The sequence below is a fragment of the Motacilla alba genome, chromosome 4 (assembly GCF_015832195.1).
Source record: "Motacilla alba alba isolate MOTALB_02 chromosome 4, Motacilla_alba_V1.0_pri, whole genome shotgun sequence".
NCBI classification, from domain to species: domain Eukaryota; kingdom Metazoa; phylum Chordata; class Aves; order Passeriformes; family Motacillidae; genus Motacilla; species Motacilla alba.
The window spans coordinates 24,974,724-25,002,696 of NC_052019.1; the positions used below are offsets into that span (position 1 = coordinate 24,974,724).

The following is a 27,973-nucleotide window of genomic DNA, read 5'->3' on the forward strand; positions in this document are numbered from 1 at the left end:
CATGAGCATTTACCAGTTTGTTAAAATGCTAAGATTCCACAGAGGCATTTAAATTTTCAATGAGTTCCTTTGGTCTGCTGTCTGACAGCAGTTTTCAAAATTTTTTCGAGTTCTTTTATATGTCCCTTCTCAGCTGCCTGCATCCCTGACAGGGTACACAGAGTTCCAGTCTGTGATGTGAGGCAGATAGACAGGCAGGATTCTGCATACCTGAGAGCTCTCCCTTTTCTGGAGAATGCTGAGAAAGCAGTATCTTTATAAAAATTAATTTTCAGAGTATTTCCCATATTCGAGAATGACCTGAGTATTATTCATTCCCCCTCTCACCAAAATAATCTAGAGTCCTTTCTTCACAGAGGGTAGGGACAAAACATGCATGGCTCACTCTATGTATGTGTAAAAGAAGAGAAGAAAGGAGTGTGATCACTGCAAAATCTTCAGAAAAGTTCCAGATGTTTGTTTGCATGAAACTGGCTTTACTATTGATTAATGTTTCAAGGCTGTTTTCACAAGTAAACAGGCCTGGAACATTGGGATGGGCTTTTTATTCTTTCTAATTTCAATTTTTATTCAATAAAGCTGTAAATACAGGTTTCGGGCAGGTAAAATAGAAGACAATCTCTTTGAGGTAATCAAAAACCATCAAAAGTCTTCTTGGTGGGATAGAACTTTTAAAGTATACATATGCAGTTCTAATGTATAGTATAAAAATATTCAGACAAACATTATTTAAAATGTAGAATTAATAGTGCCTGTGAGAACACTGCAAGAGTGTAATTGAAAGGCTGCTAAAGCATGCAAAAAAAAAAGAGAGAAACAAAAATAAAATACTCTTTAAACAAATATGTCAACAACAACAAAAAAAAAGGAGGTCAAGTTGCAGTGCTGTGGGAAACAACTGAGGATTTCTCAGTTTTTGTGGAAATGCTGTCAAAAGCTTGATGTTAATTTAATTATTTTTCTATAAAAATTTATTTATCTGGAATTGACATTGTTCTGACATTGTAATATGGTCTCCAGGGGCATGCTTGGCAGTGTTGCCCAAAGGCCTTGAAAATGTCATTCATAATACAAGTCAGAAATTGCACAGGTGAAACAGCCAGGGTCTTAATCCATCAAACACTGTTCCAACTCAACATGCTGCCCTTATCTGACAAGCTCCTTAGTGTGTCTGTTGACAGCTCAAGACACTGACTGGCTGGCAGGGAATGGGGGTCAGAGGAGGTCATGCAACACGGAGCTGTAAAAGCAGCAAAATCCATGGGAACACAGATATTTCAAAATCATGTCCTGCCATTTCTTTATTTTTGGTTTAGGTGGTTTATGCAACAATTTTATTTATCCTACTTCACCATCTTCATTCATTATCCCTTATTAAATTACAACAGTCTCAAAGCCACACATGCCCTACATAAAACCACTTCCAATTTGTCAACTGAAGTCATCTGTGAGAACAAAAAATCCATTTCTCCCCTTGACATCGGTACTTCACTTCCAGTGGCCGCACTTTATCCATGAACTATCAGCAAGAAAATTTCTTCATATAGGCCATGACTGTCATTCAAATCTCCATCTTTAACAAAGCATATGTAGAATAAGCTTACCAGGTTAACTTCTGGAGCTTCTAGTATAATACTACTAAGTATTATATTAACAGTTGCACTCTTGATCACATTGGTGTAAATAAGACCAGAATCAGACACTGTACTTAATTTCTCATGGTGTTACTGGAACAAGAATATATTCTGGAGAAAATGTCTGGAGGAAGAGACAGGAATTGAAAGCCAGTAGGCTGAGAGACCCCAACTGACTTCAACTCTGAAGAGCTGATATCTATTAACAGATATTATATTGCTTATTAAATTAATGACATCTCTATATAAAGTCTATCAAGGGCCCTCCAAAGGCCTATTCAGAACTTATGAAATTCAGTAGCCCTATAAAGCAGCACCATAAATACTATTATGTCATTTACACTAACAGAATACTTGGGCTGCATATAAGCCCACTCTTTTATTTCAGCAAAGCAGTATTCATTATTCTGAAATAATTAAAACTTGTTCAAAATTACAAGAATTTGCTATAAGACAATAACTAAGTTAAACATTAGTGTTTCTTTAGAGATGAGTGAGACTTTTTGACCATCAGAAAAACACACTAACCTGGAAAAAAGAATTTAGCTTAACTGTCAACACCCTTCTCTACTGTAGCAAAAAATATGACTTGCGAAAACATTCTCAGATATGTTTTTAGCTAAACTAACAGCTTTTTAGGTGTAGGTTACCCACAGAGTGTGCACAGGATGATATGTAGGCACATCTGAAACAGAAATAATGTGATAAATTTTCATAATCAGTATTTACTCTTTGTGCTGTATGTAGAAGACGCTGGTGCAAACTGCCTTAGCACCATTACCAGATATAAAATGAAAAAAAACAAAAAATTCTGTGCTGAGAGAACATTTACACCTTACTAAGATAATTTTCACATGTATATGACAAATTTGAGGTTTAACTCTCAGCCAAAAAGAAGAGTGCAGATCTCACACACACAAACGTTATATTTACTACATTTTCTTCTCTCTCTCTCAAGCAACCTTTAATTTGCAAACCTTATTACTTCAGATCACAAATTTAAATTTCCAAAGGGTCCTACGAATGAAGAACCTTGGATACAAGTGACATTTGAGATACAGTTTTAATTTTACTTTATACTTTCTCCACACATTTGAGAAAGTTGCTCAAGGATAGTGCTAAAGACTGATTTTGGTGCCAAATTATCACTTAAAGTATATTGGACAAGCTGCACAAAGTTATTTAAGCTCCAAGTTTTTATTTAAACCAATCAACGTTAATCTCAATGTCTCTGTGGTCCAGATCATAATGACTAAATTTTGCACTTATATATGTCTAAATCCCCTTTATTCCTAAATTACTGTCTAACACTGTGAGTACCTAAAATTCCCTGGCTGCTTATATTTCCACCTTAAGGCAAAAAATATCCCAATGCTGCCAAGCAGCCTAAAGAACTGGCTCTCAACCAAGTCCCAACGAGTTCCTCAAACTATAAATAATTACAAATTTACTGAGCCAGAAAGATTTTGAGAGAGAAAGCAAGAAAACAAGCAAGAGACTGATTCCACAGCCTAGCAGTACTCATGGGATAGAGCAGACTTAAATTGAAGCCTCTGCTCAAGACCTAATTATTTACACAAAGCAGAACAATTCCTTCCAAAGACTGAGGAAGCATGCTGTGTCTTAGAAAATTCACCTTTGCAGTCAAGACAGAACCTGACACACAGTAACTGAGTTCATGTCTCTGCTTTAAATTAAAGCATGCACTTGAGAAGAGCTGCTCTCTATTTTAGAAGTTTCCATTAAACCCGACCATCAGTTTCTCTCATGGCTCTTTTCAGGAAAGGAGGAATGACATGAGAGGGAACACTTCTGTGAACAGATGAAAAGGAGACTGGTAAAGTTTTCACACTCAAACTTGGTTGTTTCACATGTGTCGGTAAGGAAAGGCTTCAGCTGCTTGCTCCTCTTCAACATTTTTAATTACTTAGCTTGACAGATTCGTACTCAGTTTATCAACTTTAAGAGCCACATTTGTAGACAGTTATGCCAACACCATCTCTGAGATGTGCCAACATGCCCAGCTTTGCTCATGTTCCACATAGGATGCCCAGCTGTTGGAAGCAATGAATTCTACTATATGCGGGGTCCAGGAGATGTGGTGACTGACAAACCTAAGCCCCCAGTCTTGTGGGGCCAACTCGCCAAAGACCATGAATGCCTCTTAAGGCAACAGGAGAAAAGAGATCTGAATCCATGTTCAGACACATATGTAGCTATTTTATACAAATAATTAAGTAAAACATCTCCAGTGGAAGAAGTCACTTTCTCAGAATGGTCAAAAGCCCCGTGTATACATAAAAGGTTTGGAAAGTGGGAAACATGCATTCAGATCCCTGTTCCAAATCAGGTAGGGAGTAACTGAGACATTTAATCTAGAATGTATTTTATCCCTGATGAGAAGGCTGCTGTACTGACTGGTGCAGCTCATATCACATTGGGCCAATCAACCAACCAGTGTCTAGCCTGAATCCTGACACTACTTCAACATGAAAGAGATTTCAAACAACCCAAAAGTGCATAACTTAATTGGCTCTTTGCAGTGGGAAAAGAAGATATTTAGATACTTTCACTCATTACTGTTGAACTTCATAGACTTTTGTCACCTCCGGCAACATTTTGACAATCTCAGAGGTATTGACTGCCAAGTGATTAAGAAAGCAATTAACTATCTAGACAGCTCTTTGGATTTTTTCCCTATCATTTAAACTGAGTATTCCTCTAATTTGCAGGTTCATTGTAAAGGTATTAATACAATATGGATGCTTTGGTTGTATAAATACTTGTAAAAGCTGGGTATTTATGAGCATTAATGTTAACCATTGAAAAAGGAGAGACAAAATGTTGAAAAGAAGTAAATTAAATCATTGGGAAGAACAATCTAAACACATGGGCAATATGAAACTTGTTGTCATAAGACTACCATGAAATCCACCAAATCTCCTTTTCTTCCCTTTTCATTACATCCTCACACACCATGAAGAAAAAAAGAAAAAGAAAAATAACTTAAAAGCATGCAGCTCTAAAATAAACTACCAGTGTGAGAAATTTTTAGTTAGAGTTGTACAAAATGTTCAATAGAAACATGAAATTGAAAATATAGTTGAGTTTGGCTGGAAGAAATGTGATCTTGCTGAAACAGATTACTCAAATGTTGAAGTAAAAGGAATTCAGCTAACACACAACACATTTGGCAGCAAACCAAAACCACACGTCACACAAATGAAAACTAAAACATCAGCACTAAATCTTGTCCCTTTAGACACTACAGCTTCCATCAGGATGAGGAGTGTTTATAATTACCAGGCTGAGTAATAAATAAGACTACTGCATTGTTTAGATCAACTGGATGAGCATGATGGAGCTAAAATGAACCAGACTGCCCTAACGCCCTCTAAAGAATGAGACAGAGGAAGACAAAAAGAGCACTCAAACAAGTCTGGAAGTCTGGAAGGGAGCAGACACTGATAAAGCAGAGAAGTAATTATTTGAACTGACCTGAATTGGTGTCATCACACAAGTAGGAAGGGCAAAGTTATTACTTGCATGAGACCATATTCCTGTCTACTCTGCTTAGAGATTTGTGCTACTAGAGAGAAAATCATAACATGTACGTAAGGAAGAAAAATTCCCAAAATTATTCCAGATTGCAGAGACTTATACTCAAAGGTCTTTACCTCTGTTCTTTTTTTTAAATGTTTGAATTTTATGACCTCAGTACTAAAAGTCATGGAACACATTGGCAAATTCTGCTGCATTACACTTCCAGGCTAATTTCAGATTTAATCTCTGTTCTTTATTCCAAGTCATAGCATTTATAAATCAACCCTTTTGATACACTCACTGTGACAGTCCCTCCTGCATTTCAAACCACATCTACCCCTAACAGCAGTATCATTTTTAAAAAGTTACAGCTTCCAGTTTCTCTTCGCAGTCATAGTGCAGCCAAGTCTGGGTTTCTTAAGTGGTTTTATTGTGTAGTGGCTATTGGCTCTTCAAAAACTTCATTTTTGTTGCTAGCTTATTTGTTTGCCCTTCACTTACATAGGCCCAGCAGCTTTTCTAACCAAGATCACTCATCCTAGATTTTATCCAAATTAGATTTCAGAAGCCACTCTGGTTCACACATATATATTAAATATGTAACATGTCAACTTGCCAGTGAAAGTACAAGTTATGAAAAGATACTGTCCTTCAGGACCTTCCCACATACTAAACATTAAAGAAACACTAAATTCTTGTAATTTCCTGGAAGAACATCAGAAGTCTTCTGCATCAAGCACCTGTAAAATGGCCACAGAATTCAGTGTCCAGGAAATGTCCAGGAAACATAGATATACATAGATATACATATGCATATGAGATGCACAGAGCATTTCATTCTATGGCTACATTAATTTTTCTAAGCTAAAACAGACACTGCCACAGTGCTTGTTAATTATTTAATGAGGAATTTGGGTAACATGCCAGAGCCCACTGAAGTCAGTGAAAATGTCTTCGTCTAGTGATTACCAGCTTCATCAGAAGTCTTTGGATTATGTCTGTCTCTGTGGTCAGCCACAGCAAAAAAGTTGCCACCCTGGAGCTGACAGAAACTGTGATGAAGCTCTGGGAAGGATTGTCTTGCTTGTTCTGTGGCAAGCACTCACATCACCGGAAGCTGGCATCTTCCCAAGGCTTGCTGCTATCAGAACAAAGCATGAAACTCACATGTTCCAAAGTCCCAGAGACTGATGGAGGTCCTCTAGAGATCAACAGATGTAAGAAAACATTGAAAATGAAGATCCTTTCAGACAGATTAATTTTAATGTCTGTGCTTAGTGTCTGGGTATTATAGTCCTGGATTGTATAGTCATTAAAAATGGAGCTGCAGCTCTTTTATCTTTTGCTAGCCTTGTACTTTGCATTCAAGCATGACAGGAACCAACGGTAGAAAGAGGTAGTGCCTTTATTTAATAGAGCTGCATATTAGTGGGCACTTTTAATGCATCTTTTTGCAGCAGGATCCTCAAATATATTTTTCATATGTAATGCTGTATGAAATTCTATAATAGTATTTCAGAAGACTGTGATACACTACCAAAAAAAAAAAAATAAAAAATAGAGAGAGTTCTAATCCTTCTATCAACCAGGCAGCAGTTCCTATTTCAAGCCAGGTAAAAAAACTATGAAGGACAGGAAATTAATGGTTATCCAGACTACTCTATATTCTCAAAAAAGCTAGCCGGAGGAATTACTAAAATCAGCCATAGGTTGAGTGCATGTTAACACCCTAAATATCTAGCATGCTTGAGCACACGTAGGCACACTCTTTTCTCACGTGTTCCTGAGCATCACAGTTGCTGAAATGCAGGGAAGGAAGGAGTAGAGTCATGGTTTCAAGATACAGCACAAATCAAGCTGCCAAGCTGTCTTTAATTTTTTATTAACATTTTTTTGCCTGACAGGACAACTCCTGGGATGGTCATGGGTAATAAGCTTCCTGCTAAACAGGAGTCCTGACAAACAACGAGTTCGTGGCTTGATCCAACAGTGAATAATTTTAAAACTTCAAAAAGCATCTCCCAGATAAGCAAAAAATACTGGCATGGACAACAATGAAGCAATTTTTAATTTCCATTTAAACATGGGAATTAAAAGAGTTGTCAGCTATTCTTCTGTTATCCAGTTAATACTAAAAAAGGTCTTAGTGTGTACAAGAAGTGTACTGTAGCACTCAAAAGTCCCACAGCTGAGTCACTAGAATGTCTCCAAGCTACTTTACAGATAACAATGTTTCCCAGAATCTCCTCTAAAACATACTCCCAGGATACTCCCAGAGCTTGGATTAAGCAGCCTCAAATTTGTCTTTTATTTTTGCCTGTGACAGGAGAATTTGCCTCTGGCTGTCCATGGAACTTTGAGAATACACTAGGCTTCTATATGTGGAAAGACTATATATTTGGGACTGGAATCTGCTTTTAATATTAAATTAAAAGGTTGGACTTTTTACAGGCATAAATTAAAAAATAGGTGGGTTGGATTTTTTTATTTGAAACAATGCCTAATACAATTTTAATCAGAATCCAGTTCCTTAAAGTGCATATTGTTCCAAGCAGAAACATTTGTGAAAATGCAGGTAATACCTACCCCAGATATTATTTTAAACCAGTCAATTACTTTAAAAATAGCATATCATGCAGTAGCAAACCAGATTATCTGTTCTTTTTTTTTCTTCTAATGGTCATTAAAGACAAAATGTCTAGTAAAAGCATAAAGAATTCTCTGACAGCTTTTAGCACCCAGCAGATGAAAAGGAATTTAAAAAAATTTGACCATTTCCTTATCTCAAATAACAGGCATTTGTATTTCTCCCTTCTCATCTTCACTTTTTTTTTTTTTTTCTTTTTTTCCCCGAGGTGGAAGTCTCTTCCCTTTTCCTTTCAGAAACTGCATGAGACAATACAGTACCAAATTCACATTTAAAGATCTGGTAAAAAGAAGTTCACTGTTGGATGCTCAGTTAAAACTATTGACACAAACAACACCATGAAATGCTATGGAATGCCTTAGGATGGCAGAGTTGTTATATAAACACAGCACTGCATCTCAGACCAAAACCTTTGGTTTTCTCACTTATATACACCACAATGCAATCCTCTTCAGCTGCTTCTCATTCAGTGAGCCTTTAAATTATTATTTCAAATAGTTAGAATAAACAGGCACCTACAGTAGCCTTTAGATTGTCACTCAAAATGAAACATCTAGAACACTATGCTGGTGTATTAAAGGTAGGAATTGTCCCTATAACCCACCTATAAATTCTTGACTATCAACACAGACTTTCTCACCTTTTCCATTCCTTTTCTGCTCTCTGGGGTTGTGCTGAGAGCCTTACACACTTGCAAGAATGGAAAATAATAATACTAACACTAACAATAACAACAACAATAATAATAATAATAATCTCTAATACTTCCCAATTTCATGACAGAAGTCTGAGGAACCTATTGTCTTAGAACAACAAGAAAGAAAAAGGAGGGAATGTGTTGGAAGACAATTACCTCTCTTGGACGAGAGTATCAGCACCAAGCAATTGAGACAAACAAAGAAGAACTAGCAACATTCAGGGCAATCATTCAGTCAGAACATACATTGCCTTCATGTCATCTAGGTATTGAAGAGATAGACAGAATGAATTGTTTTAAATTAAAACAGAAGAAGGTGCTAAATGAAGATAGGTAACTCCAGGAAACTACTTTCACATCAAAGATCATAAATGCAAGCAGTCTTTAAAATTTTACAGCATACACCAGTTTTTAACTGAATTCTATTGGACCATATGTGAAGGTCAGCGGTCTATAGCACTGAATTTTATCTTCAATCAACTCTATTAGTCATAACACTACAAGATTACAAAATACCTAATTTACAGTCTGTTAAAAAACATAGATTAAGCAGATGGGACATGGGACACCCAGGTTTTCCCAAAAAAATTGCAGATAAGGACATGTGATCTCTACTGGGTCAACAAAAAAAAAAAAAAAAAAAAAGCATGGGAAGGACCAAATATGTAGGTATATACATTAATAAATGAATGCAATTTGGTCAGACTAGGTCCAATCTCTGCAGCTGGACAACTTCACTAAAGTGTTCAATGTTCTCTGATATGCACAATAATCCCAGGTAAGAGAGGAATTGATTTACATTGCTTTCACAGTGTTAAATGCTCTAATTATTAAATAGCCCTCAACATATAGCAAGGAATTAAGGAATGTAAATCAGGGGCCATGTGCTATATAGTAATCACAAAAATGGTTCCCAAATAGCAGTGCCACTTCTGGAAGATTATCAGAATCATACTTTTGTGATTTACACACAATTTCCACAAACTAGTGGTGAAATACTCTGCATGATAAAGCAAACTGTTAATAGGGTGGCAGTCGTAAACAAAATTTCTTTTAGCTGGTGATTAATTTCATTAGAGCACTAATATGGGAAAAACAGATATAAAAATGTTTAAAGATTATTCTTGGCATATTAAAGTCCTTTGATTCTTATAATTAAAATTTATTAGACTTTTGACAGCATTAATTCAAAATCTTCCGCTGATGCTTTAATTTAGCAGTTTGGTGAATAGTACAGCAACACATCCTCTATACCTGTTTCTTGAGATGGATGACTCATTGCTGAACAACAGAAATATCAGAAATTTAAATGCACGCATATACCATAATGATAAAATTTCTTATCTATTCGACTTTCAAGTTTCCAAAGGATATTTGAAAAAAACTACCATACAGCTGTTTAAATCTGCCAGCTGTTTAAATGTGCTCAATTGTTAGTATGACAATTTTATCTCCTTCTTTCACTCATCATCTCTTTTGTTCTGCCCTCCCTTCCTTTCCCATGTTTCTTGCTCATAGTGGTTTTTCACCTTGGCTTGTATTACCCTAATGCTAGGTTGTTGAAAAACAGCTTTTTTTTTCTACTTCAAATATGTTATTTGGAGTATTTAGAAGCTACTTTTAGACATTAATTGTAGCCACGAATACTGACAATTAAAACAGACCAAAATACTGGGGAAAAAAAAAAAAAGCATGTGCTGTTTTAATATACAGACAATTGTCCTATACAATTACAATATCCTTCTCTATGATCCTTTCTGATGAAATACCTCTCTCTCTCCCCACACTATTAATTCTAAAAATTGGATGCACTAGATTGTGCATTGAAAAGGTTATTCTTAAAGACAGTCACGAAATGGTAGCATTGCAAGAAAACAGAAAGAGGAATACGTAGTCAGGAGAACTGCCAGAAGCAACAGCTCTGTCTCAGACCAGTCAACAACACCAGAGAACTGTGCTGGCACAAAAGGAAGACCATTTAATCTGTGGGTAAAGGATAATCTTTGCTTTCTACCTACCTAGGAGTCTGTCTTCACATCATTTCAACCTCCTCCATCCAGTTTCACTGGATAAGAAATCTTTCAGGCAGCTGGATGTCAGCAGCTATGCCTGGGAGGAGGGTAAAGCAAAGCTGGGTATCCAACCACAAAAAAAAAAAACCAAAAACAACTACACAGCTGCATCTACATGGCAGCTCTCACCTGGACTTGGGTAACACTATACTTAGACAGAATTAAATAAATTCATCAAATTTTGGTCAAAAAAGACAGTTGGACATTTTTATAAGAATAGATAAAATAGATAAGTATTTAGAAAAGAAAAGGCAGTATAAAAACAGAAGAATGAAACAGGAGGAACCTTGGAAGGTGTCTCGGGGTACTTCAGAAGGGTAGTGACTAGAGGTTCCTGGGTGCTTCCTGTGGAGGTGTAGATCTCTAGGATACACAGTGTTGAGCAGCTTTTCACTTCCCTGTACACTGCTGAAGTAAACTGAAGAGGATTTGATGAAATACAGTGCCTGTCCTTTAAAATACTGTCTTTTCACACATTTAATGCTTTTCAGGACTTCAGCATAAAGTGATGTAGGCCATAAACAAGGATATTTCCTCTTCATTTTTGCAGATTCTGTCCACCCAAAATCTTGTATTTTTCAGTGGGGTCTTTATGAATAATAAGCTCAAGAGTTATACAACACTGTGCATCCTGCTGTTCTGAGCAGTTTAAACCTTTCATTTACAGACTTTTTCCTTCAGCTATATCTTCAAGATGTTATATACTAATTTTTTCTTTCACCTTTTCCAAGTAAGATGGAAAGCTGTAGCCATTATTTTAATGTCTTGCTGGCTGTCAGTTAAAGAATCTTAGAGCAACTGAGTTTAAAAAGAACCTTTGAAAGGTCCAAAGCAGAGCAATCTCTGAAGACACAGCAAGTTACCCAGTTCATATTCTGCCAAATTGTGAGGGTTTTCACAAAGATGGAAACTCCACCACAACTCTGAGCAACCATTATCTCTGCAACTGTTGAAAATCATCAGCATTGGCCTAATAGTTATGAGTTTGCCTATAATTCTTCTATTTTTTTGGTCTTTTTAGATTATGTCCCATAAAGACAGTATTGTTACACTGTTTTGCCACAATCAGGCCTTGAATGTAGTAGAAGCCCATTGTGCTATGCAGAATGAATGTCTCGCGGCAGTTTTTTCTTTATGGGTGCTAAAATATGGAAAATATATTTAAAAGTATATTTACCATTAGAGGGCTCAAGAACAAAGGTCACAAAAACTCCAACCTTTTCTACATAAAGAAGTTAAAGGACTTATCCGTACCCATTTAATCCCAAGTTTTCAGTTTTCATTGAAAAGAAAATGTCAAAACTTTCCAATTGATTGTCTTGAAAGTTATGCATGACTATTTGCTTAAATACTGGTTGTTGTCACACAAGCAGAAATCAACATCACTAAATAGTGATGCTAGTCATATCACAGTGTGATAGAATTTCCATTTTCCCTTAAATCAAACACGATCTAAAGTCCATTTTTTCACCTTTGTGAAGGGCAGTGTATTCCCAAGATTGTCCACATCCTATACATCTAAAACCAAAATGTCAAAGACCATCAATGCTTTATTATAAATTGGTTTAATAGATCTTCATCAAAATTTTCACAATATCTTTAGGTGATTATATAACTAAATAAGAGATCTCTATAGCTTCCTTCTTACATTCTTAATTAGCAATCATTTTTTTATATCTTATTTAAGAAAATGTTTGAAATGTAATTTTCTGTGTGTCTCCTATAAAAAGAATATACAGAACTGAGTACTCCATGGGTATATCACAGCAGTAAACATAAAAGGCTTTCCCTGATATTCTTTATATGTGTAACCCAGAATAATGTTAATTTTGTATTACAAATTCTCTTTGTTTCTACAGATTGAATAATAATTTTTTTCATTGTAAGCAACATATACATTGATTACTACATTTTAAATTACCTTTTTGCTTGGCTAAAATCCACTAGTAAAACCCCATGAAATCCATTAAAATACCCAAAATTATCCTGGATGAATTTCTAATGCGCTTAAATATTGCTGAAAATGTTTTAGAGTTAGATTATTTAAATAATAATTATATTTCCAATTCAGGTAGCTTTATGCAAATTGTATCATTACACAAGGGTAATAAAAACTTTGGAACTATGATATTGCATTCCTTTGGTACTTAGCTATTTAAACTAGTCAGCCTGAATGAGAAGTAGTTGTGTATTTCAGATTGAAAAAAAATCATTGCAAGATTTAACAAGACAAAAGGCCTTAGTGGAAAGCAGTCAACAGTAGAATACCTTGGATAGCAGCAAGACCACTGCTTCTCAACCATTTCCTAAATAGCTCAGAATAACTGCATCACAGAGAAAAGGTGATGGTTTTGAATGTCTTTGTCCATCAAATCTGGCTGAAAAAAATGTAACCACCCCATCAGTCTGATTTACAACGAGCACCAATGAGCTACAGAGAAATCTGCAGTATCTGCTTTCACAGCTTCCTTGCAGATAAGACAAAAGTAAGCAAAGCTTTAATTCAGCCTTGTTGTCGTCAGCAGTAATTCTAGCATTAGAAGCAAATGCTGATGCTTTGCCAGGAGAGAAAAAAGTACTAAATATACATGTTCAGTGAACTGGGAGATCCTCCCAGACTAACTCCTCTATAGGTATATATAACTACTGTACAGTACCTAAATTTCTGTTAACTCATCTGAGGCAGAGCATTTGACTCTTTGAGACAGTGCTGTGCAAGCCCAGGAGTTGGGCTCAATGATCCTTGGGGGTCCCTTCCAACTCAGTTTATTTTGTGATTCTGTGACTTTTTTGCTTTGCATTGTGCAACACTTTTCTCAGTTGCACTACCCTGAACAGTTGTAGCATTCATTTTATTTTTACGTCTTCACTGTTGATTTATTCACAGACTTCAATAAATAAATAACCAAATAACCTCTGTCTAGCTACTCAGCCCTATCCTATACTAGACAATTTTTCTAGTTTGTTCTTTAGTATCAAAGAGGATTCTGTAGATTTTTTATCCTTCCACTTTCCTAAGGAATCATTCCCTGGAATGCTTATAGCTACTGAGTTAATTCTGTTCTTGCATCTTAGCACTGTCTGCATGCCCTGGATAAGTTATTAATGAGATTTCATATCCTGCTCTCTATTGCTTTTCCATTTTTTACAAGGAATGCTTTTTGGCAATATGCATTATCCACAGCTCTAACATAAGTTTCTCGCTGACTCCTCTGAAAGCATCATTATGGCCAGATTCCATGTGGCCCTTCCAGGTATGCCCAAAAGAGGAGCATACATACAGTAGTTTACCCCTTTGTGTCCCAGCATAGCTACTAAGATAGTGGGCTTTTAGAAGATGCAAGTGCTGCCCTGAATTGCTCTGCACTAGCACTGGCAGAGAGGTATTACCGTTTCCAAAAGATTGACCTGGATCAAAGAAAGGCTAAGGTAGCAACCAGAACTGAGATGGGGAACTCCACTTTTTTCTTTTAAAAACAGTAGTGAAAGATTATTAGTAGTTAATCTAGAAGATTAGACTAGTAGTACTCTGCAGAAAAAAAAAATAGACAAAGAATCTTCCCTTATGATACTCTGAATTTGCATTAAGCATGTTTAGGGCTGACAAACACCACTAGGTTTGGCTAGGGGACTAGCCAAAAGAGGGTCCCCTAGCTAGGGACTGCTATAGCTACAAACTCTTCTAAAGCTCATTAAAAACTCTGAATCACAGCGATGTATAAATGCAGTGCCCTAAATTCCACATATTCTAGATTATCAGCATAGGACCATGGCTGTGTTTCCTGGCAACTGAAAACCTCCAACTACTTGATAAACACACACACATATATATGCATACAGCTCTCCTGATCTGGGCAGGAGACAAAGGTAATCAGTGAAAAAATGGGTTTCCCTTGTGCTCATATTGGTGAGCACATCACACAACTTTTAATCACCAAGTCTGATATTCTTGTCTGATATTCTTGTCTGATATATCTTGTCTGATATGGTCTGATATTCACCATTACACTGATTCTATGCAATGAAATATCCAGTTCTCCAAAGATGAAAGATCACACCTGCAAGTGCTCCTTGCTGACCATCTCTCAATAGCAATAGTCAGCAAGAATTCCCCCCCGCCATTCTTTTCAGTTTTCCTGTTCAACTGATTTACAAAATGTTGGGAAAAAAAGAGGATTTGGTCTGTCTGTATGAGAAATGCAATGCAGATGCTTGCTTAAAGCAATCAGGACATTTGAAAGCAGAGATGGTTCCTTCAAAACAGAATCACAGTGCATTTCATTTTCACCTACCTACTGTCTTATCTTCCTCTTTTTTAACAACCAGCATTCCACTGTTTGGTTACAATACCATTCCTGAAGCTGGTGAGACTGGCTACAATTTGCAGAAGGATCCTGACATTTCCATAGATCTTTTCAATGTCAATATGGCACTTGAAACTTTAGGCTATGAAATTCAGTCCTCTGTCTTTGTAACTTCCCTTTTTTTTTTTTTTGTTTTTTGTTTTGTTGTTTTGTTGGGTTTTTTTTCTCCAACATTTAAGTTTTCTATTCAGTTCTGTTTTATAAGTTTCCAAGAGTAGAAAAGACAGAAGTTCTTTAACTGTAAGGCTAATTTCAGATGTGAGAAAGTAAAGAAGGCTGAATAACTTATGGAGATAATCACAATACTGAAGTATCCAGCATGATGATGTCTGTTCATGGGGCAGAGGAGAGCAGATAGAAAATTCAATCACTTACAGATATTTTGGTTCCTTGCTTAGTTTTAGTGCCCATTAATGTGCAGATTTCCTTTTCTACACGCTAATAAAAAGCAAAGAATTTATGAAAAAAAATGTTACCCTAAGTGTATTGCAAACATTATGGTAAATAAAAAGAAGAAAATACCTTCATGACTTGTAGAAAGTCATAAACAATTAAGGTCTGTATGACTTGCCATTTGCACAGTGATATTTCATACAAATTAATGCTAATGATACTGGAAAATTTGTTTTGAAGTCAAACTTGTAATTTATTTTGATGACTAAACAGAAATGGTATGGAATGTTTGGGTAAAATAGTTCACTTCAGAGCTGAAAGTGCAGTCAAGAGTGTTCCAGCTGCAATCCTGTGCTTAGCATAAAATGAGTACAGAGAAAAGATTATTTCCCCTTGAATAAACCCATGCTCATCCATATCAATACAGCAGGCTGGGGTATATATCTAAGTCATATGAGATGTCTCTGTCTTCAGGGGATGGTGCAGTGTCATCTTCTCCCTGCCCACACCCATTTTACAGGTCATTTCATCATTCTAGTGTTCATACATCAAGGATCCCAGCTGCTAGGATAGCCAATAGCCAACAGCCAAAACCTGTTTATCTGACTGAGGGGTACCACCAGTAAAAGTTAAACCTTCCTCAACAGTTTATAGAAAATAGTACTCTGTTTTGAATTGCATCAGTAAAGCATCAAGTTACATACTGTCAGTACTCACACTGTCTCCCAGTAAAATGAATTACAAATCTATCCCTTAATTCAAAAACTACTTCCCAATCAGACATTTACTTAGCTGAATATAATATACAGACTTTCAAGAAGCCTGTACATTTCCCTTTCGTTGGTCAATAACTAGATAAAATGCCAATATCAACCCAAACCATTTCATTACTAAAGGAGCAGGTTTTTAGACTGAGCTAAATTCTTGCTGTAAGACATCTCTGAAATGTCTTTCACAGCAAGTGAAAGTGGGCTGTGAAAGAAAGAACAGCTCTTGCTTTCAGACAACTTTAGAAGGATCTCAGAGCCTGGACTATTTCTGTTGTAGCACGTTAGGCCAGATTGTGATCCCAGCCACAGCAGAGATATGTGCACGATAATGCAAACTGCTATGCCAAAGTAAACATTCTGCTGCATTCAAATGAGCTATTTCAGATTCATATAAAGGGAAGTGAAACACAACTGAGACTAGGTATCTTAAATTAATGATGTGTGGCATGGTCGGAATGCAGTAATCTCTTGCAAAAACACTTTTAGAAATTCCCAGGCCTAGTAGGCACGTAATGTTAAAAAAAGAAGGTTAATTATTTCCACATCTCTTTTCAGACTACAGGTCAATATAGAAAAAGGAATAAACTACTAGAAAATTCCTGAAATATGAAACTACATAATTACTAAGCACTATGTACATGATATGGTATGTTTTGTATCATGAATTATCACACTGCCATTTACAAGTGTTCTTTTAAACTGCAAGAATCCATCCATCCACAACTGAAGTATTCTTGAAGATTAAGATTAATGTGTCATGAATCACCACGGTTTAATATGCATGAGACAGTTTCATTTCACACATATTCTGCATGGGTTGATTGCCATGTATGCCAATAACAAACAGATGTTAATTCTTTAATTTTTTTGCTCCCAGAGTATGTTTTAATTGTCTATGAGGCTTCATAAAGAAAAAGAGGGAGGTTATTTTGAAGAAAATTTAGTGAAAAATATAAAATAAAAATCCATTAGATCTTTATTTCATGTTCTCAACAATATTAAAAAATACTTGGTATGCAAAGGAACTGCAGACTGCTCTCATTAAATGGCTCATTCCTTGTTAGCAAGAAAACTTTGACTATTTTTCCAATAAAATGCATGATTTTAAAAGCCCTGCCAATTCAACATGAGCTTGGTGATATGAAATGTTTCTGCAAGTCATTGTATGTTTATACTATGCCTAAATTCGTAAATTTGAGTATTTTGCAAAGAAATCAAAGCTCCATGTAAAACATTACTAAATAAATTCTGGCATCAACAGCGCTATAGGTCCCATGTATCATCCAACTTAAGAAATATAAAATATTTCACAAGCCTTCACTGTACAGAGGCCAGAAATGGAAATGAAAAGACATCCTAGTTTAAAAGCAATGTATAATGAGAAAGCTGTTTCAGTCAGTGTCAGCTCCCACTTTCTGCTGTGTCAGATTCAAGCCACAATTCCCCAGGACCACAACAGCAACAGAGCCACAGGTCAGGATGGAATAGTGCTGGATAAAAACTCTGAGCTTTAACTAATGCCTAATTTGATCAGAGATGTTATTGTAATTTCCATGGAAGTTGGAGCATATCTCTAGCTTTGGGCCTGATCTTCCTGAAATCAACAGGAACAGGAACGGCTCCCAAGGATTTTGTACTAGAATTAGTTTCACCAAGCTGAAACAGTCTCCAAGTTGAAAATTACAATTACCAAAACTGTTACAAATTATAATAATCGCAGTAGAAGTGTATATTTGAATCATACATATCAATGTTAGATAGTATAAATACAGACAAACAATAGTAGTAGACAAAATACTGTCAAAACTAAGATATTCAGCCTCGCCATGTGTCATAGAGATTTTTCTGTACAGAGTAATATTTTCAACACCATAAAAATTATTTAAATTTCTTGCCAATATAACACATACTGACATAAGATGGCATACAGCTTTAAAATCAAAATATGAACTGACATTTTGAAAAATAACTGACAGTCATGGCACAAGAGTGCCGTGACCTCTGTCCTCCAATATTCTCTTTTCCTGTATTTTTTTTCCGAATGCTCAAATAAGTGCAAGGTGCCCAGAAATGAAATGTATATTACCAGTGACACCCTAATTCCAAAGAAGTCAAAATCACAACATTTTCACTGAACTTACTGGGCCAAGGAACAAATCTAAAATGTGGAATTTATACGCATCACAAAAAATACTTACGCAGATTTCTGAAAATATACATCTATCAGATTGCAGGGAATTAAGCCTGCATTCCTTGTTCAACCAAAATTCCCTGACTGGAATAACAGCTTTCGATGTTATTTTTGTTCACATTCTGTTTTACTATGTTAAAACACCAGATTTTTTTTCTTTTTACTTAAGATAAATGTGTGAAAATGCCTTCTTTCCATTCATAGATGTTATCTTCCTCAAACTTCAAATGATTCATCTGGGTGAATGTAGTTATAAATAATTTATCAAGATACATACCAGTTGTTAGGGAAAAAAAACCCCGAAGGAAGAACATCACTGCATAAAATCTGAACATTAAAATTGATTTTTTAAAATCAATCTTTAATTGGCTGTATTACCTCCTAATCCAGGTCTGAGGCGATTATCATAACCATCCAGAAGTCTGTCTAGAATTCTTGTAAAGATGGTGATGTTATTCTTAGCTTCGTCTTCCAGGGAGTCAGCCAGCACTGATCTAAATGGATATTTTACATTTTAGAAGGTGCTAAGTATGTTTTAACAGACACTCAACATGCATTTTTTCGGGCTGGCCTTTACTTGCTGCATTCCAACAGGAAAGGGGTATTTAACAGATTACGAATACACAATTTCTATATAACAAGTTCAGACATATAAGGGTCAACAGCATACTATTTAAAATATTCAGGAAGTCATTTTCCAGTAGCCTCTTCTTGTAGGCATCATTGCACTACTGTGAGTGCTGCTTCAAGCTCCACAAACACCGTTAGTGGAACCTGTGCTGGTGCAAAACCCTAGAAGAGCTTCCCAGGCTTTGGTGGCATGTCACTCCGGGGCTGATAACCCAAGATCCCACACACAAACCCATCTCCTTCCAGCTCTATCTTATCTGTCCTCACTTAGGCATTCTCTATCTCTGGATAAATCCTGTGGATTTGCCTCCACCCAATGGTCATGTAATGTACATGACCAGAAGAACTAACATGAGGGAAAACTCCAGCGATCATGCTCAGGGAGTCCTCTGACGCCAGCAGTTGGTGGGAGGGAACACCAGTGCTGACTAGCAAGCTGCAGGATAGCTGTGGACAGCCTTCATCTTTCTAAAATGCTATTTTGTCATAAAAAGCACTATCTGATATTCCATTAGATGCAGACAAACCTTATAAAACTTGGATGGAAAAGGGAATCATAAATGAAGTGTCAAGAAGAATCCATAGATCACTGATGGTTTCAAACTTCCCCAATGAAGAAAGACATTAAAGCCTTTATGGATCAAATCTCTGTGGGACATGCTATGAGGACTGGAATATGAACCTGCTGTTCAGCCAGCCATGGTGCCCCACAGTCCTCTGGAACCTGAGCACCCAGACCAACAGGGTTTGTGCCAGGGAAACCCTGACACACAGAAAGCCTTACACATGCAAATGTTACCGTGCCAACAATTTTAAGCACTATGCATGTGAAATACATGAGCTCATCAGTCTCATCTACTTAAAACCAGCATATTGTTATCAAGGAAGTAAAGCATTATATGCTACACACATTACCATTTACACCTTTTTCAGCTACCTAAATTTTTAACCCTAAGTGTTTGAGTATTAATCATCTCGAAATGAAGGCATTCTGAATGCCAGAACAGCAAGCATGTTTTCCTCCTCCTCCTCCTCCTCCTCCAAACCAAAAGTAGGTTTGGGTGATATTTTGTCTAAAGCAAGCTATAAAAGGATTAAAGACAAGGCTGTATGTTGGTCTCCAGCTCAATAGCATAAAGAAGTATTTAAATGTAAATCATTGCAGTCTGTGCTTTCCATCATATAAACCACAGAATCGACCCAAATCAGGTAACTTGTAAAGAACCCATGAAAATGTAAATTCAAACCCATGTTTGAATTTGCTCATGTGTCAGTTTTTTCTTAGTTGCAATTGCTGTATGGTTCCTTTTTGGTTTGTAAAATGTATCATCGTACTCATGGACTACCATAGTATGTCTCTGCCATTTTTAAGCTTCTTTTTGAGATATAACAGTTTTTGAACTCAAGATTCCACAAAAAAATATTAGATCAATATAATTACATCAAATTAGGGTCAAATCCCACAAACTTTACTCAGGCATAAAGTCTTTAATAACGCTTATAGTCTCTTTGACGTCAGTAAGATTACTCACTTGAGTAGGGTTTGCAGAATCTGGCCCACTGTGACTCAACTAATACTGCACCACAGTTAGGTATGAAGTGAAATAGAAAACATAGTTTCAGAAAACATTTTGTTCACCGGGACGCAAACAAAAAATACTGGAGACTTTTTAAATCATAGGAAACTTGAATCATATATAGCATACAATCTTTACCATATTAGGACAAGACCTACTGCAGCCACAACCAAAGCAAGTAAATCAAAGTTACAAACTACAATTAATTATGTGCTTAGGGACTGTGAGCAACACAAAAGTATAATGTAATAAAAATTACTTGCTCCTATGCTGTCACTTTAGAAATTGAGAACTTTACACGACATAAGAAAAGTTGATTAATAAATGATGCTATTGTTTTATTATATGTGATTGTGAAGTTGTATGCTATCTCCACCTAGAGGTTTAAGGCTTAAGCATCATTTTGAATTCCATTATGTTTGACCAAAAAAAAAAAATCAAGGGAAAAAAAACAGGCATGTCCATATTTATAAATATGTGAGCATGATTTTAAGGACAGTGATTTGTAGTGTGACTTCATAAAAATCTATTTCTCCATTTTGTATGGTACAGAATCACAGTCATGCAGTAACTCAAGTCTTTAAGATCCAAAAAGGCATTTAAAGAAATTGTTATTTTAATGGTGGAATAAAGCATCAATTCACAAACCGTTTAAGGACAAGAGATCAGCCCTAAACTACATTCTACTGCATTTGCTCTCGAAACTATGTAATACTGCATTCAAACAGCTAAGAAAGATCCTTTTATTACGTTACTACCCACTACACTTTTATAACCCCTCATACAAGCTCACCCTTAGCAGATTGTTATGTACATGTTCGCGCTGAACAACAAAACTAAATATCCTCTCACCTTGTTGGTAGCCACACCAATAAAACGAGAAGAACCAACTGCATCTCGGAGAGTGCCAGCTTCTTCTTCATCGCTGCTCTTTGCAAAACCTAACGGTGCAAGAAAAACACAAACCCACTCTCAGCCACAGTCAGTCTCCGCCAAGCAGTGCTTTCAACTTAAACCCGAGGAAAATATGTCACTTCACTGGAGAAAGGAAACCACTGGATTTCCGCAGCACTTTTCAGTACTAGCAACTTATTGTATCTCCATCTTTCCCAACGATCCTGCTCTGTGCAAGGAGGCAATGTATGATCAGAAGTGGCATGTGAGCCGGCGCATCAGATGCTTTCCTGTTCCGTGATGTGAAAGCCCCGAGACGAAAAGGAACAAAAAATAAAAACCGTATGTATGGGAGGATGGGGGTTTAACCACCCCTCGCCTCACTACGGCACACCGCAGCCGGGGGGGCGGGGGGGCGGGCGGGAGGCAGAGTCATGCCATTCGCCGGGGCTCGGTGCGGGGACAGACCGCGGGCGAGCCGCCCCCCGTCGCCGCCGAGCGCCCAGCACGTTTGACAGCTGCTCGGCAGAGCACCGGCGGCCGCCGCCGGGGGAGCGCAGGGGGGCTCGGGGCGGCGGCGGGGGCGGCCCCCGCGGGGCGACAAGTTGCGGAGCGCAGCAGAGCCCCCGAGGCGGGCAGGCGCTGCCCGCCGCAGCTGGGGACCCCCGGGGACCCTACCTGGGAGCAGCGGGCGGGCGGGCGGGCGGCCGAGCCGGGGAGGGAGGGGGAGAGGGAGGGAGGGAGGGAGGGAGGGAAGGAGGGAGGGAGGGAAGGCGGGTGCCGGCGCCGAGCGGGGCAGGCGGCGGCGGGGAGCGCGGGGCGGCGGCGGCGGGCGCGGCGGGGACCGAGCGCGGCGGGGACCGAGCGCCTCCCGAGCGTCGGGCGCGCGCGCGCGTGGCCGCGCGTGCCGGGGCGCGGGGCTGCCCCGCGGGGCGCGCCGGGGCCGTCACGGGGCCGCGCCCGCCGCCCCCCGCGCCCCGGGCACCGCGGGGCACCGGCACCGGCACCGGCCCGGGGAGGCTGCCGCGGCCTCGGAGCCCGGAGCGGGCGGGCGCGGCAGCGTCGCCGGTGCGCGAAGGAGAAACGGGGCGAAAAGCGCTCCCCAGACCGGTAGAACACATTTTCCGTAGCCCTCCCTCGTCAGCCTCTCAGTCGCCTCCGGTCAAGTGCGCGTTTGTCAGGGCACAGCCCCGGCAGGCGCGCCGCGCTCCCCGGACTGCGGCGGGAGCGGGGAGCCGCCAGCCCCGGCTGCCACCCCGCTCCCCGGCTGCCTCATTAACATTCCCTTCCCCGCTTGCCCACTGGCACAGTCTAATTGGAATGCAGAGAGAAAAAAAGTCTATCATTTAATGTGAGCTCAGGATGAAGGCAGACAAGGAAACAAACCTCGCTTGTATTTTTTTCCTTTTTTCCCCCCTCAAATTGCATTACTTTCTGTCGTATTGTCTTTTAAAGCACGCTGCCCTCCTTTCGTAGATGCAGTCCTTCTCTGGTAGTAACTGGATCGCTGCTGGGTTTCATTCCCATTGATTTCAGGTTTTCCAGTACAAGTAGAACAGGACGGGCTTAATAATTACAGATAAGGGTTTATATTTAGTGTACCCTCATTTTGCATTGTTAAATAACGCTGGCAATAACATTTCAGCCTTTTTCTTGCATTTTAAACCAATCCTCATCTATCTCCTTTCCTTTCAATCTCTAAACTGCCCAAAGCACCATCTCAATTATCCTCTCTTAATGTCACTGGCCCGCTTATTGTGTTTAACTGAAATTATTCTGATGAAGTTTAGTCCAGAATCAATATCAGTTCCAAAATGAACATGTGAAATAGGATGCACACCGAGGGGGGGGGGGGGGGGGGGGGGGGGGGTTAAGGAGGGAGGGGAGGGAACTAGGAGGAAAGGAGAAGTAGGAAAAAAAAATAATTTTCTTACATTACCTATAGAATTGGGGTGTTCCTGCTTTCTAATTGTTGCAGTTTGCAATTGGAAGTGTCCTTTCGTGGTTTAATGACTGCACAGTAGAGGATGAGAAACAGAAGAAGGAAGAAAAAACTTGGGCAATCAAGACAATTTTTTCCTTCCAACTTAGAGATATTTTGTAACTTAGAGTAAGACTGATAAGAGAGAGGGAATAAGCTTAATGTCTTTGTTTTAGAATAACCTGTAAAATGACAGCCCAAACTGTGGAAAATGACAAAGATACAGACAGAGGAGCAAAACCTGAAATCTGCAAAACACTCTTTCAGCAGCCATCTAATCCTGGCTGTGTCTAAGACACAAGGCCCTCATGTCTCCCTGTACAGATGTGAAAATGTGCTCTGTTCATTGTCAGTTAGGTATCTATGGCAGATCTAAAGTCTCCTTTGAATCTGCCTGTAAGTCCCACATATCAGGAATTAACAACTGATACTAGATGCAGAATCTCACAGCAAAGAAAACTAGTTTTAATTACTTGTCCTAAGAAAAAGTGACTTCACAGATACCAAAATGGAGAGAAGAAAAGAATCACTGAAAGTGAAGTCTTCGTTATTTATTCCTATATGAAACACATTATGTATTCCAAGCAGAATTTTTTTTTCCCCGCAGGCATCCATGGCATTCCTTTTCAAAACACACTTCCAGTAATAATAATACTGAAACTATAATCTAATTTTCATATGTAAGTTGCATCAAAAAATGAAAACTGCATTCATTAAGGAGAGTAGTCTCCTTGTTGCTATAAGAGCACGTTGTCATTCTTCAATGACCACACAGGGTAGGTGTGTATTTATACTGAACTTGTGCTCATAGACTTTCCCAAGGAAAATGTGCTGGTTTTTAGGCTCTAATCACAATTATTATCTGTGATGTTCTTTGAGATTTATCATAGCTTCATACACTGAAGTTATGCTTCAGATCTAAAATTTTTTAATAACCCCTCATACCCAATTTAAACAAGTTGGACAGGCCTGTGAGGCATCCCAAATCCCAGGAAAGCTGAGTACAGGGACAAACTATGTGGCAACATGAAAAATCAGAGGCAATATAATTACTAATAAAGAGAAGGGGTTTTCTGCTAGGCTCACATACTTACAACCTGTGCTGCTGGTGAACTGGAAAGTATTTGGGGAGAAAACTGTGGTATTTCTGGGCTGTTATTGTTTTGTTGGGTTACGTGCAGGCATAGCTCAAATGTGTTAGGTCTAAGTGGTTAGAAAAAAATGTGTTTGAGCCCCCTCAGCTGCACAGTCAGCAGGGAACCCTTCTTCCCTTCTGCATTATTATTTGTGGTATGGTATTGAATGCTGTCATTCGTTATTGAATTTCAACTAACTCTAAGGGATATGTGGCATCCAACACGTCACCTGGGTTTGTGAGACTCTCCTGAGTCCTGATGCAAGCACCATGGAAGGTGGGGAGTCATGCCCTTGGTTTTAATAGGACTTGAAATAGTCTACTGAAAGGCAGCAGGTCTACAAATTATCATTTTCAAAGTATAAATAAAATATTTTACTTAAAAGGCTTTCTTTTGTGCTATATTTGCTGCAATATATAAATAGAATGCAATCCCTATTTTGATATTTAAAAAATCTTAAAAATAAACAAAGGACCTTACAATCCTATTATCCCCCTTGCCAAGGATCTCAAAACTCTGCACAGGCTGATAAACGATGTTTCAGAATTCTTTTGTGAGATTGGAATGACTTCCTCTGTGAGGCACAAATTGAATAGCAGGGTAGGTATGTGACATTTCATAACCACTTCTTAGAGTTTAGAGGTAATAGAAACACAGGAGAGGTTAAGCCAAGGCCTCAAGTCATTATCCAGACTGCAAAACACTAGATTGAATGCTTCCTTTAAATTTGTGCTTAAAAGAATCATTTATATGACAAAGTTACACCATCCTTCAGACAAAATAAATGACTCAAAAACAATACCTCCGATTTGTAGCCACTAGGGAGGTCACAGTAATAATTTTCTGTCATGGACATAATCAAGTAATGCAAAACAGAACTTAATTCTGATCTGGGGTACATTCTGCAGTATAACATTTCCAGAAAAAAATTGGCAGATTGAGGTAATCAGCATTTACTTTGTACTGCTTGAGAATAATCCCCACCCTTATATCTAGGCCAGCAGCACTCTGAGCTGTAAGGATATAAACAATAATCACTGGAGTTAAATGAAATGATGCATATGTGTGAAAATTTAAGTGATATTTCAGAAATTTTTGTATGAGATAAGTGGATTTTTTTGGTATAAATTATGCTTTTTATAAATATTCTTGTCTCTAAAAAGGCAGAATACATATTTCAATATGATATTAATTTTTTGATAGACTGTTTCATCCTTTTACAATTTCTATTTCTATTAATTAAATAGTTAAATATAGGTTCAAGTGTTGAGATAAATTTCCAAGACATAATTTCTATGTAATTTCAAACATGTGTGTTATCTTATTTCTGTAAATAATGATGAAATAAAATGTTGTAGGGGGAATTAGTTTTTGACCCTAGACTGGCTCATCATACAGGTACATGACTTCTAGTCTGAGAAAAAAGAAGGAAGAAGCTGGATTTTTTCAGGAGCCCCATAAAACAATGATGGAAATCAAATTTCTTTAAGAAGACTCAGGTGTCCAAAACTCCTCCTTCTTATACAAAATTGCAGCACAAATTTCTCAGAGTTGAAATTATTTTGAGATGCACCATCCAACAGTAGATGCTAGTATGACAAGGAAACCAAAACTCTTTCAACTTTATGCAGTACCCACCATTGTAAGGGTCTGAGCAACCCTTAGAGTTTTCAATTTGACTGTGTCACTTTTGGATTGGGAAGGGTTTCTGTGCTTGTTCAAAAGCTCTAGCTATCATCGTCTTCCTGACTGAAGAGCAACAGCAAAGGGCCAGTGCCAGCTTTATTTCAGCTGCATGTAATCGGCTTTAAGTTGCTTTCCGATGTGCACTGAGAAGTTCAGCAGAACAGGAAATTGAAATGAGCTTTCCCACCTTAAATATTGATGAATGTTTCTTCTTTCCCAGGATTATACTTCTCCCAGATTTGAACCTTAAATGCCAGATGAAGATTTTTAGTTTTCTCCAAAAGCAGTGATATCTACAGAAAGAGTGAGCAGAGAGTCTTTGCTGTCTGTCAGGAGTAGTGAAACTTTCCTCATCCTTTTAGAATAGATCTTCCTTGGCAGGAGAAATGCAAGACAAGCGACAGAGGGCAATGTAACACATTTACCAGCTGGGACAGGAAAGCTCCAGTGAATAGAACTGGCTAATCACTCTGGGTCTGAGTTGAGAGGAAGGGGAGATCTGCTTTTATAAAAGCAACACTCTTCTTCAGCTGCAAATCCCTGTTTTCTGTTTTATAACTTACAGCAAAATGAGACCTTTGCTTGAATAAACAAGGCAGAATGCTGAAAATTAAAATACGTGTTAAATTGTTCTGTAAATATAATTACTTTTGTGTTATTTGTATAAATACAGTTTATCTTTCACTCAAGTATTTCTTGGACTCTGAAGATGTTTTTAAAGTAAAGCAAGACACATCTATGGTGTTTCATGTCTCAGGTTTGGGGCAAGTAGAACTTGTTTATTAGAAAGATGGAAATATACTTAATTTCTAAAAACCAAATCCTTTTGTATTGCTACAGTGAAATTGATATTCAGAGAAAATTTTACAAATTTAGGGCCAGTTATAATCAACTCTTTTTCCAGGAATTGAAAGAAAGCAGAGATTCTAGACTTCTGCCACTTTGTGTGGCCTAAAAAATTGCCATGTGCTGACTTTGCAGCCTGGTAATACGAGGAATCATTTGTCAGTGGTTATCTTTGTTTCTGCAAAGGCCTCATCTCCCCTTGTCACTAGCTGATACTGGCCATCCTAAATAATGTTTGATGCACATGAATTTATCAATGACCACAGGATCTGCCTAAGTCTCTGGGCCTCAGACAACTTCTTAGAGAATGTGCTTCTGCACATCTCTTTCCAGCACCGTAATGCAGGCTGTAGGCAGATGACATGATTGAGTGGTGACATTTCTATGTTTAAAATATCAATTTAATTACTTAAATTCTGCTTCTGGGGATCCAGTAACATGAAAGATCAGTCAAAATAAGCAGAAAGCTAAATGGAGTATAGTATGACAAACAAAGGGATTAAGGAAGGATGAACTTTTCAGACAAACTGGTTCAAAAATACTGTCTTTTGTAAATAAACACAAGTCATTCTAGAACAAGAAGCACAATACAGACCTTCAGATTGCCTGAAAATTGCTGAAATTGGCAGTTCTGGCAGTGCCAGGTTTTGAGCAGAAAATAATCATGGGGCGTTTATTCCTACCAAGAGTGTATTTAAATTTTAAATTTAAAACAATGGATGCTTTTCTTAATTCCTAATAAAAAATTTCATCCTTTGGCCTCATTTCAGTTCTCCTCAAAAAAAAAAAATGTCCAGAATTCAGTTAGCAGTCTGTTCAATAACTGCTCCTAGTCAGGAAAGCTTTTGTTGCTGATCCAAGACTACATTATCTTGGGTGGCAAAAAGTTTGCATTTTAAAAATGATTCTGCC

The 27,973-nt window shown here is 38.0% G+C and overlaps 1 protein-coding gene across 3 annotated transcripts in view; it reads right to left on the reverse strand.

The window, feature by feature from the left end:
* GABRA2 (gamma-aminobutyric acid type A receptor subunit alpha2) overlaps positions 1-22,539 on the reverse strand; it is a 65,263-nt gene extending 42,724 nt beyond the window's left edge. The window contains exons 1-3 of one of the 3 annotated variants that reach the window (XM_038134871.1): positions 22,521-22,539; positions 21,371-21,459; positions 18,690-18,805 (exon numbers count right to left, since the gene is read on the reverse strand). In XM_038134871.1, the coding sequence (XP_037990799.1) occupies positions 18,690-18,805; positions 21,371-21,441 (187 nt within the window). In that variant the 5' untranslated portion in view covers positions 21,442-21,459; positions 22,521-22,539. The other 2 variants (XM_038134870.1, XM_038134869.1) reach the window with 2 other exon arrangements.
* Between the last annotated feature and the right edge of the window lie 5,434 nt (positions 22,540-27,973).